At 35.3% G+C, this 16,671-nt stretch overlaps 1 protein-coding gene across 1 annotated transcript in view; it reads right to left on the bottom strand.

Moving 5' to 3' along the window:
* Positions 1-292: 292 nt before the first annotated feature.
* LOC139135758 (ras association domain-containing protein 1-like) overlaps positions 293-16,671 on the bottom strand; it is a 30,404-nt gene continuing 14,025 nt past the window's right edge. Inside the window, exons 4-7 of the mRNA XM_070703438.1 lie at positions 12,166-12,333; positions 9,524-9,650; positions 7,025-7,140; positions 293-5,397 (exon numbers count right to left, since the gene is read on the bottom strand). Of these exons, the coding sequence (XP_070559539.1) occupies positions 5,254-5,397; positions 7,025-7,140; positions 9,524-9,650; positions 12,166-12,333 (555 nt within the window). The 3' untranslated portion in view covers positions 293-5,253. The remainder of the gene's footprint in view (positions 5,398-7,024; positions 7,141-9,523; positions 9,651-12,165; positions 12,334-16,671) is intronic.

Genomic DNA, 16,671 nt, shown 5'->3' with positions numbered 1-16,671 from the left:
GTTACTTATGAAATATCAAATTTCATTGTCAATTGTGCATAATCAATACATCACTCTTAATTGTAAACTATACAGTGACAATATTAAAGGGTTCTTGTTCAGCTTGGCTTGTGCGCCACCAGTGGCTAAACTACAGAATTATTTTGTTTATTGGTGGTTCACTCCTTGTTGCGAGTGTCACATGTCCATTGCAGTGAAAATTGTGGTGAACATTTAGCTTGGACATACATAGAAGGCTGCCTTACCGCACAACGGAAAAGCATTGACAAATACAGTAACCACAACCACAACATTCACTTAATCAGTTTTACATCTTTATTGATGCATAGCATGGTATTGAACAAATCTGCATGAGTTTAACATAAATCACTGTCACATTTTAATTTACAAAACACAATGATACAAATAAATTCTCCCAAAATGATCACTAGGTGAAATCATTGTCATCTCAATTGTCTGATGCAATACCAGTATAACACCATTCTAAACTGTTCAATCAAAGCAATACATTTCTCTGTATATCTGGCAATTAGTCAATATTTATTTCCGACACCATTTCCCCCATTATAATATAGTATGTTGTAATAATGAATATTTGGGTACACAGACAGCATATTGTATTTATCACTTGTGAGGCATTACGGTCAAAGGATATAAAAAACGGAGAAAAACCATTTTGGTTGTATCAACATGATTTTGTCCCCTTACCACTCAAAACAATAATCTGAACCAAAGTCATTTGGAAGACTGCAAATTGGTGGTGATAATACAGCATAAAACATGTACAAGACAAATATAAGGTAAGAAGATAGTAGGAAATGTCACTTTGGTTTGGGAGCTATGTTCAAAACCCTGAAGATTTACATACGGTAATATAGATGAAATACACCAGGCAAGACAAACAGAAGCCTTTCCATTTAGCAATGCACTGGATATTTCTTGTACGCCTTCCATACCTTTCCTTTTATTGCTGACTAATTAATTATTTTGCAATTTGTACAATTCAGTCAAGATTGTCCAATGCAAGGTTTCGCAATGCATTCCTTGGGAGTGTTTCCCATAGAAGAGCGCCCCCAACTCAAAAATGGTGATATTGTTCAGAGGACAATCAAGTGACTGAACAACATGTCAGCTATAACAGGACAAGAACATACACACATTATGGCATTTATAGATTACATTTGAAATGTATAAAAACTGAAAAGTGTACACATACAGGTATACATGTTGCATTTTCTTGTCATACTACTTTCAATGCCATCAGTTTGAGAAAATATTAAATGTTATTTAAATCCAGCATAACACCTGAACAGAATCGCCACACATGTATCTTTATTCATATTGAAACAGTTGATGGTAATAAATGGTTTGATTTTCAGGTCCAAAGAGACCCCCCTTCTGTCATATCTTCCACAATAATGATTGACAAAGTAAATAAACAGAAATGCAAATATCTGATCTCAAAATTTCTTTACTTGTTTCTCTCATATCTTATGGAACGCACTTTGTGGTCTATATTAAGGACAAACCCTTAGGTATCCGCTTGAAAAATTTGACAGAAAAAAACTGTAGTGATTCTGTTAATAATCATCACTAACATATTATAGACTTCAGCAGGGCAAAATAAAAAGCTTGCCAATAACACAAAACATATAATGTAAAGCCTCGTGGTTTGAATATGTTTAAATAGACACGAGAAGGTAATAATACTGACATAAATGATTTGCATATTCAGAAAAAGACACCTCGAAATTCAACAATAGTTGGTTTTTACTTTTCTCATAATGGTTGATAAGAAGAACAATGTAGTTCCATTAATCAAACCAATAAGCATTCATTTCAGATGTGTATGAACAATTTATTGATGTGTTACAGACATTTTCAAAAGATATTTTGCATCAAAAGCCCTCACCTTATTTGAACGAGACTTTTTATCTACGCACTGGGATGAAAGTGCGGAGACACTAGTAAAAAAGTCAAAATACAAATGTCTAAATAACTTTTGCATAACAACACATTTTGGAAGTGTGGTATGTGTTTGTTTAAAGGAAGATATGAGTCGAATTTTTAACCTGGATTTCAAATATACACATAAAACTACCCACACTATGAATACAATGGTTTTATGACTGGGAACTTGTATTGGAAAACAAAGCAGTCACCATGGAGTTTGGTAGAATTGTGTGTCGTTGCATTGCTGTGTGATTTTAGAAATTCAGGACCACTGGGAGTTGTCATGGAGTGTGAACAAACATCAACAGGAGGGAATACTTGAATACACAAAAAAGGAGGCCATTCACTGGAAAACATTGAGAAAATGAAATGTGCCTTATTATCTCTCTCTCTCCCCTCAAAAAAAATTTCCCCATATGTAGGTCCATCTAACCGATAGAAAACAACAGGATTATACCATGTTGTTAATACCTGACTGACATTTAGAGCATCAAAGTGTTCATAGTATTAAACAACAGATACTGATTCTAAAATGCTTCTGTCATGGTATCTGAGATATCATCAATGAAGTCTGGGAAGAACTTTGTATATTTACGAAAAACATAAATATTCAAATTAATTAACTTCAGGAAATCACACAGAAGATATGAATTCTCTCACTTCTGGGTTTCAAAAAAATCACTAATATGCTGTTTCTAGTATTATTTATCTACACTGAGATCTACACTATGACTGCATCAAAATTACAAAATATTTTCATAAAGCTGCATTATAATGATCCATGCTATGCTAAAATATTTTTTCCAGGAATTACTCGATTTACATAAATGAAAGAAATGTTGCCTGCACCAATTATCAGTGTTTGGGAGAGATGGTATGCCACATCTCACGGAGTAAACAAAAATATAAATGATAATCAATTTACTGTACACAAACTCTAAGCTATGTTAATAAACCCTGAGATGGCTTTGTAGGTAATAAAACTTTTCCAAACAAAACAGATATATGTGTGACCTGAACAAACATGATAATTCTATATCACCTGACTTGAAAAAACTCATAGCTCTACCATTTTGATTTCTGCATGAGTAGGATAAACATATTGATAATACTGTAGATATCATTGGATGATTTGTCACTGAAATGTAACACAAAACTCTATTGGTTGATTCACTTTGATTGATGTGATAGAAATAGGGTATGAGATGATCTGGAAGACTGGTCACTATACAGACAGTTTTGATGTTTTTTGGGGGTATACAGCTACTAAAACCTCCGACACTTACACATTTGTAATGATTTTGCCTAGAGAGACACATAAACTACAGTTACTCTGATATTTGCAAGACTTCCACACACATTATTTTTTATCACCAGTAAAGAATAACACATACAAATCATATAATATAAGTACTGAAACTAAAAAATCTAGATATTTTCTCAACAAAATATATTGCACCAGATTTATTGAATTTACATAATTTCAAATCAACAAAGTATTTGCTTTTCATCGACTTTCAACAAAGGATTTTTGTGATCAATTATAGAGGGCAGTCTTTCACTGGAAGTCCTCACACTCGGTAAGCTGTGATACCATCCAACTTGGTGAATGTCTATATATTTTTGTCAATAGATTTCAGATAATCAACCAACTTAACCATAACACCACACAGGTATATGCTTACACGTGATAGTCCGTTGATATGAGGGATTCTCACAGCCGAATAAAAAGGGACACAATTTAAGAGCCGACCTGCAGAGTTTCTCAGAAGAGATAATGCCATTGGTTTGAATTATCACAAATTGGTTCATCTTTGAAATAACAAGAAAGAACCAATCACAGATAACGTTGAAAGACCGTTGCAGGCACAACTGCCATCTCCCATCGAATGTGTGAATATAATTATTGTTGCTGTCTATGCTAGTGGTGGATATACTGATACTAGTTGAAACTATGAGGAAACACTCAAACCAAACTCTTGTTTTGACACTCTTGACACTGCTATGAAGAAAAATAAATTGTGTAACGATTATCTTCACATCTTGTGAAGAGATTGGCACTATATTGGACTCTGTCTGTACTATATCATCTTTTAAGATAACACAACAAGTCCATATTTGCACAAAAGACAGCACAAATGTTTCACTTTATACTTGTCCCGAGAGTTGAGACCCACAATAGTCTCTTACAAGATCCAAAGGTCAACATGTATCACAAATATAGTTATACTCACTTCATGGTATCAAAATTACGAAACTGACGTGGTAAACCTTCAAGGCAAAAGTCTTGGGTGGACATTCTTTCCGGAACTGTACTGTGCCATATAATATCTGGCAATACAACTATGTCTCATGTTTGCTGCACATCAACTGAGAAAAGAACATTGTCCTAATAAAGTTTGCAGAAAATCTAGCAATAAAGGTTTCATTAACAGTCATTGGAACTACTCTATCTACAGGTCAAATGTGACTTCTGCGAAGGATGAAATGGGAACATGCATCTGTAATCACCATCAGAGCGATGCAAAAAATTAACAAGGTTGGTACAAGAGTGCAGGAACCAGTATTGAAACTTTGCATGCTGGGAATGAGGGGTCATCGACCCCACCTTCAAGTTGTTGTGATCGAAATAAATCAGACTGATGAGGTTGGATCAATTACGATTCCTTGATGGAATGAATATGCAGCCAGGAAATTGGATGAGGTCTGATCAGCTGCTATTATATTACATACTGAGCTATAAATTCCACTGGAAGTAATATCTATTCTCCATCACTCACATTACAGTTTACTTTGTAACTGTCATCCACGGTTGTTCAGACAAAGGTAAAATGACTGGCTGTGGACATTAACTTGGAGAATATTAATCTAGATTACACATTAATTTATCAATCAGACAATTACTATACGCTGATTATCATAACAATCTTCTTCAAGTTAGACTTGCCATTGATAAATATGAAGCTGCAATGGTACCATGTTCAACTGTATTAACTTACAACCATTGCATGCATGTGTATATTTGGAAGCACATAAGATTCAAAGTGGCCACCATTTTGAAAGGCCCTTGACAAAAAGAACACCATGACATACAAAAGGCTGTTTCTATTTTGAAATCCTCAAAATGCCATGGTTACCATGATGTGAGTATCTTTCCTTTCAAATCTAATTAGGGAGTATTACATCAAATAAGTCGGCAGTGTGACCTGGGAAAATTTTGTTCAAATTGTCACGACTGGAAGACCATATCGTGCGACTTTTCAGTCTCCATGATGGGTGTATAAGGTATGACAGCACTGGTTACCGGTCCTTGGCATCAATAGCTTCTTTGATCTTCTCTTGATAGAGGGCGTACTTTTTCCTGACCTGTTTCAAATGCTCCTCTTCTTCTATGTCAAGTATCTTCAAGAAGTTGCTCAATTCTGGTAGAGTGAATGCCTCCCACTGTAAAAACAGAATAATACAGTGTGTGGATTAAATTTTACCTAGAGAAGTAAATATAGCCACGGCCACCAGATGTCTGCATAAGGATACTTATTTTTGAAGCCAATATCTTTATCATTCACTGCAATTTTAAGAGTGTCTTTTATGGAATAATATAATCTAACATTTCAAATGCATCTTCCACACAACTTTGGTCAGGCTACAGTTAGAAACATTAAAACTTTGAACTCTATATTTGCATTCTTGTCTTGTTCTATGCCAATATCGGTGAGAAAACTGACTTCACAAAAATTAATTTTAATTATTAAATTAAGTGAAAAACAAATTGTGTACCACCATCATCAGGACATTATTAGATGCAACACAGCAATTATCAGAGCTGGTTTCAAATCATACATTGTTGAAAATGATATTTGTCACCTACAAGAGTGGATTCTGCCTTCTGCATTTATGCCCAGATTATCTAAAAGTTGTTTTCTGTTGATTTCAATATAGCAGCGTTCATTGCTCTGAAAGTATATCTGCCCAGGGGGATTTGGTTGTTTTTGTCAGAGGAATGACACTCAAGCAATGGACATGCCTTCTGCTGTTGTTAACTTTCATTCTATAAACTTGTTATTCAACCATAAAAACTGGCAGATTCATTTCCAAATGCCTACACTGCAGTGCCTTGTTCAAGAAACATATCAACACTAAACTTCCTGTAAATGATATGAACCAAACTGACTTATAACATTTTCAGAAATACACACAGGACTAGAATGGTTAAGTGAGCTATCCAGACGTAGACTGTATTGAATGGTAGCATTTTCTGACTCTGGAACACAGCCAGTGTGATAACTAAAACTGAGTTCAACCAAAGCTCCTGAACAATAACCTGTTGATACAAAAAACCTGTCAAATGCTTGTGGCCTGGCCTGACCTTTCTAGCCAATGTCACAAGAGCTATATCATCATCAATTTCAGTGTACCAAGAAATCAGACTGGAGTTTTATACACTACAACAAAATTACTTTAAAGGTTGGGTTTTTTTGGTTTTGTCTGGTGTTCTGAACACTGGGTGCATGCCAAAATAAGTTGAGGAGCCTGACGTTTTGATCATCAAATTTGGTTATTAAAAGAATCATATGTTTTCTACAGCAAATATGGATCTCTGTATGAGGAAACGGTGGGTGAAGGGGTTATATAGAAAGCTGATTCAGGTCTGTTCAGTGACTGAGTGCACAACCAGTTTTTAAAATAAAATGCTGCATTACTACAGGATCTTGACAGCGTAACAATTAACAACTCACTTATTGATTGGAGACACAGGCTGATGAGTTAAATAGAATGCAGGAAATTTTGAATCACACCATTGTAATCCCCTGAAGGCTCAGCATAGTTGAGAGTATCTCCAGTGTGCATTTTGCCTCCAGGTTTCATTGCCCACTGAGCCACTTCATTGACAAGGTGTCTCTTGGATACATAGGCTATGACACTTGACCCTCTCGCACTGAAATGCATGTACACCTTTTTGTCCACATGGGTCAAATCAACACATAATGCCAAGATCCCCGTCTCATTGGAGCCAGAGTTATTTCCTCTTTCCGTTCAGGGAATTAGTAGCCATTCATTTCAAGGTACTTACCAGAATGTTGCCCGTTTCATTTTCCTGCAAGACAAATGTCTTGCTTGTGTTGTTTGCACCCCATAGTAAATGTAGAAACAGCGGTCTCTCATAGTCTGAAAGTCTTCGAAGGACAGCTGTGTTTTTTAAAAAGAAATGACAAAAATTAGAAATTATCCAGGGGTCAACTTTGTCTGGTCTGTCATTGATGTGATGAAATGACATTTGCAATGGCATTGCACAATCATCCAGAAACCAAGGACAAGTTGGTCACTTTATTGAAATATATTGGCACTCATTCAGAGTTTCTGTCTTATTACTTCAAACGGTGAGCCATTTACTGTTAAAGGCTTTAAATTTGCTGTATGCTTTTTCAGCATTTTTGGATTTCCACTGCAACCAGCAAGTTTTCAATTCGGCTGAGAAAGACATCCTAACCACAGTAACAATAAGGAAAAGTAGAAATTCGCAGGATCTTAAATTAGCACAATGACAGACTGAGCTAAAGCTGCTAAAATAGGACGCTAGCTAAAATGACATATTTTACAGTAATTCACATCTCTAGTCATACATTTGGTGAAAAGATAAAGTGAGTAAATCTATTCGCTGTTTAAGAAATTGTGGTGTACAATATCTCATGGTAATGTGGCAGAACGAAGCGCCTTCTACACAAACTGGCAGAACAGCATGACACTGTCATCACCATGGTAAATTTGGTATTTTGTCCTATTCAGTAGTCAACAGCCGTCACATGTTGCTAGTATCCCTGACACAAATGCAATAAAAATTGGTCAAGGGCAGTAAGCTGTAATCTTGGTTGCCAACCTTCACCATAAATTCTCAGGGTTCTACAGGCTTTTAGTGACAGGATACTCACATTTATAGTTATGCTTACTCTAATATTTGACATCTACCTTGTGGAATGTTTTTTACTACATTTCCAGTGTTAAAGGTTGACTTACATGCCTATATACCCTTTGGTAAGTTGATATTCATATCTCTGCATTAATCAGACTGCAGACCGGACAAGTATACACTGAGAACAATAAAACTTACAGTTTGTGTTTTGACCAGTGAAATAGAAGTTGTCAACAATAATTTTCTAAAATTTCACCAAACTACATATAGCACACTCTGTGCACATCTTAAAACACTGGCGCCATTTACATAATGAGGACAATAAACTGTAGGTTGCTGGTACATGAAATGGAAAACAAACCAAAATTCAGATGACTTCGAGACAAGTTAGGTCCCTACACTTGTCATGCAGATCTGACTGTGACTAATGGCCATGCACAATTTAAGGCATGTGCATAGTATTTTGACAAATCTGCTGAAATTTTTCTATCCAACTGCCAATAAAAAATGAGTAATTAAAGAAACAACAATGGGTGATTAATTGTATCAAGGGATTGGGCTGTGTTTTACCTTGAAGGTAATGATATTTGGAGAGTATACTCTGGAATATCTGAAATAGTTTGCCTGTTTGCACGGCACCTATATGTGTTTACATATGTCATGTTAGTCTCTCCACACAAACACATGGTACTTAAAAACACACATGTGGTAGCAACATGTCACATAGATATATAAATACCATGTCTATTTTTTGTTCACACATAAGCACTATCTATATCGGATCTTTAGAAACATTTTTCTACAAAAATAACAGCTTTAAAAGTCTTCTGGTTGTGTGAGAATTTCTGTCCAGCAGTCATTTTGGTATGTTAGTGCCTATCCTAATGATATAAGAGTTTATATGTGCTAGGCATTAGACCCTGGGCTGTTACTCTATAAAGGTGATATATGCATGCTTTTCAACCCAGTGCTAAGACAGAATGCCAGTTCATATATGGAATAAAGTGGGTAATCTGGAAAGAACTCCAAAAACCGATTTTTGCTAAGTTTTAGTTGATACTCATATACATGATTCTGTGTGTGAACAGTGTATTAGAACAGAAATCAAAACAATATCACCTGCCTGCAGTTACAGAATCAACATAGTTCACACCACGGCAATGAAATGTTTCACCAGCATACCGTACTACGACACCAGCAAATTTCCTCAATCTTTAGCCTTGGGGCATGACAACATTTTATACATATTCGCTTAGAAATGGACCATGCACAGTGGATCTAGCATTTCAGAAACATTTCTCTTTACTGTGTTTTAAATGACAAAATAATTCCCAGTTAAAAATACCTTCACACATTTTTTCACTTATATTTTTATCAAAATTTGCTCATACACACTCAAGTAAGTGAGTAACTGTAATATAAATGTATATATAAATATATTATAAATATATATATATATATATATATATATATATATATAGGTGTGTGTGTGTGTGTGTGTGTGTATGTGTGTGAGTATGTGTGTGTGTACGACACACATATATATGCATATGTATGTGTGTGTATGTGTGTGTATATATATATATATATATTTTTTAATTGAACCATAAGTCTCTTTAAAAGCAAACCTCTTGAGACAGCTCATCTAAAACAATAGCATACCTTTATCTTTGTTAGAGTCATCCTTCTCAAACAAAGCAAATTTTCTGGGATTGTCAGTGACTCTGAACTTATTGAGCAATGCAATGATGACTTCATGTGCCGTTGTATCACTGGATATATGCAATGCCTGAAAACAAAGAATACAGAAGCCGTATTTATATGTGCCAGTCATTCATGCTCAACAAGTTGTAAATTTTGATTTACATGTTCCAGTTTTTCTGTCTGTTCGATGAACATTGTTTCTTGTTCTACTCCAAAAATCATGTTTACGTTCTATATCATGTCCACACAGCCAGTATGTGTAGAACAATTTAAATCAAAGGTCCTGCAATTCCCTTGGTACATCAAAAGATGTATTAAATACACATGGCATTGACTGACGTGATTGTGAGGTATACAGTAACATAGAGGACATGTGGAAATTTATGAGCCGTGTATTCAAGACTTTGCATAACCCAGAAACTGCTGAATTGAAAAGGCTTTTTTTCAGACACGCATCAAATAAATCATTATCAGTGCCCTCTATGTGACAACATTGTACTGTAACTTGAGTCTCCATATACATGTGACTGTGAATGCTAAAATTCTACAGATTTAACCGGGATACAGCTAAAAACAATCAAATCATTCTCACAAATTACCATAATATGTTTTTCAGCTTCCTGATATAGAAGCAATTGCTTCAGTACCTGATACACATTGTTTCTGTACAAATATACATGGCCATGTTGGCTTTCACACACCCACTGTAAGTCATTTCCAGACATTGTATAGTTACTATAGTTACTATTCCTTCTATTTTGTTTTTACCAAAATTATTCTTGTACACTCTACATTTCCAGAGACATACTGAAGATAAGGTTAACTATATCACATTTTATTTCACTTCAATGTTTGCAGGAAGTGAACGCTGAGATTGGCGAAAGGTGTTTCATTTTATTTTCAATTTTATTTTATTTTATAAAATCTGTCATCCAACAAGCCAGACACTCATTCACAAGATGAAGTATCTATCACCTAATACCGAGTTTAGCAAGGAGGAATACAGTGCCATGATAAAGGGCACAACACCATGCCAAAAGTGCTGAACTCACCATCCTCTGAGAGAGAGTCAGCTACTCCTGTCAAATCCTGGTCTAAAACCCGCCATCTTTCGAATGAGAGTCCAGTACCCTTCCCACTGGGTCATGATGCTTCCATAATTATATTTCTCACAACAAGGAGTGCTTGGATGCAGTATTCACATCAATATCATTTGTGTGAAAAAAAGTGGTTTATTTGCTTTTTTTATGACCCCTTGACTAGCATTGCCCTTATTATTCTACATACCACACCTGTATAAGATCTCACCTGAATTTTCCGGTACTCAAGTTGTCTAGCAATTAATTATGGCGCCGGAGATTTCTGGCATTCAAGGTTAGCAAGGGGGTTAAATATTTTTTGCTATGGAATAAAAGGACACCTATGCTGTTACTGTTGTCTGGCAATTCAAAACATTCCAACTCGTAACAGCTTGTGATCTGGTACCATACTGCCCTAAGGCAAGAGCCACTGTGCTAGACACATGGTACACTTGTACCGCCCTAGGGTAGTCTGCTAGCCTAATTACATCGACAAAAATATCGTAAACACTAAATACCAATGGGACGGGAAAATTGCCAAGTACATAGAAATGTTTACATACAATGGACATATTAACTTATGTTTATTTTAACAGTAACAAGATAACGTTTTATTAAATTGTTGTTGATAGATTTCTCAGTTCTTGCTCTATTATTTACATTCAGAGGTCACAATTATTAATTCCTCTTTTGCTTACATACTTCCTGGTTTTGTTTTTTGTAACTACTACACTGAATTTTCTATATCATTTAAGCAAGGATTTGTCATTTTCATACCACAATTATTAAATCTTGGCTCATCTTGGTCACATTGTTAAAACGATAGACAAGGTCGGTCTAGAGACTAACAGTGACTCAATGAGGTCAATTCATATCGGGCCAATACAGTAGATGATCACGTAATTGTCAAATTGAATATTTGAAACTGCTAAATTTTATCTTATTTGAACAAAACCAAGACTATAATTATAAATCATAATATAAATCAACTTATCATAGAACAGAAAATAAAATAAAAGGTACATAGATTTGAATTTTGATATTGCGCGCTTGACATTTTCAGAAAGTTTTCAAACATAACCTTAATTAAGTTTTAGCATTGTCGGCAGCATTGTGAATAATTTATGACGTCAAAAGATGTACTCAATGTGACAATCGAAAACTCAAAACTAAGTAAAGTTGCTGCACTTTGTACAGAATATGGAATAAAGTTATCTGTTTGTGTGCATTTGGGTTCGCAATTATAACACAAGGTTCAAAATTTCAACAAAACTCAAATTTGATTGATTTCAAAAGAGTCATTGCACAGAATATTCAATTGTATGACATCCAAACTACATTCCTAACTCCTTTTTTTCTGTTCCTGTGCTATTTATCCTACAGTATATTCTAGTTTTCATGTGTGTTTTCACACATTATTGTACATCGATAGTGCTCTCAAAGCAATATATGGTTTAGGGCTGAAGAGAAGTTACAAGGAAGTGATCAAGGAGCTAAAAGTGATCAAATCCACAGACTTACTTTCACAGTTCCTTTGGGCAGAAAGAATGATGTCTTGGCTCTTTCCTCTTCATTGCTTTCCACAACACCAAACACCGACGCTGGTCTCCCTCCAGCCATGACATTGATGGGCCGGCTCAAGTTCATGTGCACACGGATGAAACCACGGAACAGCTCTCCATTTACATCCTTCAAGTAGGAGAGAATGATGGGATGAAATCACTTTTAAAAAGTGGTTTTTTTTTATCAACAGTAAATTTTATTCAAACAGAAATGTCCCTGTACTGCATGATATTAATACAAGAAAATGCTCGGTATTTATCAACGAACCACCTTATGAAATGGCAATCATTCATTTTTCTGTGATCATCTGATTAGGATGAACACGGAACTGTCAGAAATCCGGATTCCATGATATTGTCATTTAAATCTCAAATTCATTGGTATTACAATGCGGAAGTTTTTCTTCCAAGGACGACCTGCAATAGCACGACATATCCATTCCTTTATTTTTGAACAATACGCACAATCCAGAAGCCTTTACCATATGACGAACATTTTCTCAACTTACAGGCTTTAAACATTGATTGAAAACACGTGTTTACAAGATTCACAAGTGCACGACACATTTGCGGCTCATTAGAACTGATTCGATGGCAGCGTTCAACTTAAAATACAGAAACAACTGGATGAGTCCGACTCTGCATGGTTAATGACAGACATTTTTATTTCCAAGCAAAGATCAGAGCAAAGATCATAGATTGATGTCATTGGAATTCTCCTTTGAGAATCATGGCTGGCAGGTGCCTCAGAGCAGCTGTCAGCAACGTCTGATATGCAAAATGAAAGATGTCATTAAATTTTTCACACTGTGAATAAAGAATGACTACACCTGCTGACCATCTTTTCAACCACAGGCGTCTGTTGGCTGGGTAGTCTAATTAGTTGTGGTAGAGGGCTGAGCAACGGAGTGTGCGATCGATAGATTGAGCAGATGATCGGTCGATCCAGCAGACTACCAGCCCACAAATGCCTGTGTTTTCAACACAAAACATGGTGCATATGACAAATAATGAAGAATGTTGCCTGACAATTGAAATCAGATGTAAATTTTAAAATGAAAGCTAACACAAAAGATCTCTCTCTCTCTCTCTCTCTCCTCTCTCTCTCTCTCTCTCTCCCCCCCCCCACCCCAGCTAATTTATGTCAGCGCAACAACTTCTAATATTAAGAATATCCATATTATGCCAAGCATTCAGGGTGCATCACATGGTCAGGAAATTCAACACTGCATATTTTATGAAATTAAATCTTTTTAATGGTTGGTTCATCATTCCCTGGGTGGACAGCCATGTAAGAATAAAACAGCAAACAACCTAAAATGTTTTACATGTGAGTGTGATAGTATGTATGGCCGGAGGAACAAATTTTAAAATATATTGGTTTATAACAACCTATTTGAACAGAAAAGACGAAACAAATTTTCTTTTCCATTTTATATAGATTTGGTGATGATAGGGAAACTAAATCATCCGTTTCCTTTCCTGACTTCTGATATTTGCAAAAGTATAGCACAATAAAATATAGAGTTAAAAAAATCATTTTATGCAGAGCATTAAACGTTAATGTCCATTGGGATGTAACATGAGACAGCTACCATGGAGTGAAATGGACAAGCTGTTGTGGATTTCATTACATGCCTCACTGTAAACTTTTACTGGTATTGAAAGGAGTGAAAATGCAGACCTGGTGTAAGTGATGTTGGGCTGAACTCTATCATGGTATCTTTTGTCAGAAATTTAAAAATGACAGTTTCAAACATATCTTTGACAAACTTAGATTTATGCTGAATCCGTTGCTATTGATTTGTAACTGGATATTCCTGGCCGGTTGACACTGGTGATTCCAGAGAACAGATAATGATCTACTCGATGAAGAAATTCGAGATTAAATGTCAGCTGATCCACATTTTCTATTGATTACTGTGCATCTAATAAATCACAGTGACCAATGACTCATTGACTAAAACTCTGATGAAACTAATCTCTCATCAACAATATGCAAACGTCTTAATGTGTCTGCATATTGCAGCTGATATATTCATGAAAAAATTGATTATCTCAAAGTCTGTCCTATGAATTAATAATGATGACAAAAATGGGAAAAAAAAGGCCTTAGTTCCTGATAAGAAGGATAGCATGAAAAAACTAATCTATTGAGGAAACCATTTCAATAATTATGAAACGCCTTGACTACAAAAAAATTCCTCATCACCCATTCAGTTAAACCCTTTGAGCAATGTTTGGGGGCAAATCCTGACATGTCATAGGTCACAAAGGGTCAGGGCTCAAAGGGTCAATCTAACCTCAAGTTCCACAGGTCAACAATCACCATTGATAACAATGGGTTTGGGCAGAAACTGTGGTGGTGACAGGGTTTAGTCTGACAAGTTAAACAAGCGACCTAGCGGCCGATATAGCTCCGCTGTGTTTATGTAAAGAATAACTATTTTTTACACATGTTGATGAAGAAGGTGGAAATCTTTGATAGCTCAATGCAGAGGCCAGAAAAAAGTGGCTAAAATAAGCTGCAAAAATACACAATTGAAGATTTCATCATACTTTGAATATATGACATCCGATCATCCCTAAGAACATGTCAACCAAAGCTATCTGATGAGTAGTTTTTTGAGAATAAAATTTTCTGACCATAATGGCAACAATTACCCCAAAAAATGAAATTGCAGATTTCATCTTAATTTCAAGAGATCAAATTTAGTTCATAACTTCATCTATAGAAACCTGTGTACCAAATTTCAAAGCTGTTAGACCAGTACTTTTCTTGAGAAACACATTTTTTGACCAAAAATGGGAAAAATTGCCCCAAAAATTCAAATTGCAGATTTCATCATTATTTTTTAATAAATATCATTTAGTTCATCTATAGAAACCTGTATACCAAATTTCAAAGCTATCGGATGAGTAGTTTTGGAAATACATTTTTTGACCAAAAATGGCAAAAATTGCCCCAAAATACAAAATTACAGATTTCATCAGAAATTCATTATATATTACTGAACTCATCTGTAGAAACCTGTATACCAAATTTCAAAGCTATCAGACCTGTAATTTTTGAGAAACACATTTTTTGACCAAAAATGGCAAAAATTGCCCCAAAATTACAAAATTGCAGATTTCATCATAATTTCAACAAATATCATTAAGGTGATCTGTAAAAACCTGTATACCAAATTGCAAAGCTATCAGACGAGTAGTTTTGGAAATACACATTTTTTGACCAAAATTGGCAAAAATTGCCCCAAAAATACAAAATTGCAGATTTCATCACAATTCCAATAAATATCATGTACTTTATCTGTAGGAACCTGTATACCAAATTTGAAAGCTATCAGATAAATAGTTTTGGAAATACGCATTTTTTGACCAAAAATGGCAAAAATTGCCCCAAAAATACAAAATTTCAGATTTCATCAGAAATTCAATATATATTACTCAGTTCATCTATAGAAACGTGTATACCAAATTTCAAAACTATTAGACCAGTACTTTTTGAGAAATACATTTTTTGACCAAAAATGGCAAAAATTGCCTTAAAAATGCAAATTTGCATATTTCTGCACAATTTGAACAAATCTGAAATAGATCATCCCTAGGGACATATGTACCAAATATCAAAGCTATCTGACTGGTAGTTTTGAAGAAGAAGATTTTTAAAGATTTTTTTACCAAAAATGCCAAAAATTGCCTTAAAAATACAAATATGCAAATTTCACCACGATTTGAACAAATCTGACTGAAGTCACCCTAAGTGAACTGCATGTCAAATTTCAAAGCAATCGGACAAGCGGTTTCAGAGAAGAAGATTTTTTACCAAAAACACCAAAAATTGCCCCAAAAATACAAATATGCAAATTTCACCACGATTTGAACAAACTTAAGTGTGGTCACCCCAAGTGAACTGCATATAAAATTTCAAAGCAATTGGACTTGCAGTTTCAGAGGAGAAGGCAATTGTTGACGGACGACGACGACGACGACGGACGACGGACGACGGACGACGACGGACGACGACGGAAAATCAACCTATTTGATAAGCTCCGCGTCGCTGACAGCGGAGCTAACAAAAGTATGATGGCATTGACCAAAATGCATTTGGGAAGTTCTGGCCAGCGTGAGAGAGATAAAATTCTGAACTTTTCATGAGCTTTTTGATGCTAACCTTTCTTACAGTATTATCTTTATAATACTGGTATAACCATGCACTACTGGTTGTAAATCTGATCATGTTATTTCAAATTTATGAAAACAGTGTGAGTGAAACCTGATCACCTTATTTTGTATTTATGAAAACAATGTAAGTGCTTCGCCTCGGATTAGTTGGGCTGTAGAATCTAAAGAACTGCTATATAAATAATAATGATTGCCAAGGTAAATATGTACACTTGCAGCCACAGTGGAACCTAGCTCAAGAAATTTTTAGTGAGTTAAAAGTTGAAAAGTTTGGGTG

The sequence above is a fragment of the Ptychodera flava genome, chromosome 6 (genome assembly GCF_041260155.1).
Source record: "Ptychodera flava strain L36383 chromosome 6, AS_Pfla_20210202, whole genome shotgun sequence".
In the NCBI taxonomy this organism is placed as follows: Eukaryota; Metazoa; Hemichordata; class Enteropneusta; family Ptychoderidae; genus Ptychodera; species Ptychodera flava.
Note: the sequence above shows the minus strand (reverse complement) of the source record. Positions and strands in the feature narration are given on the sequence as shown.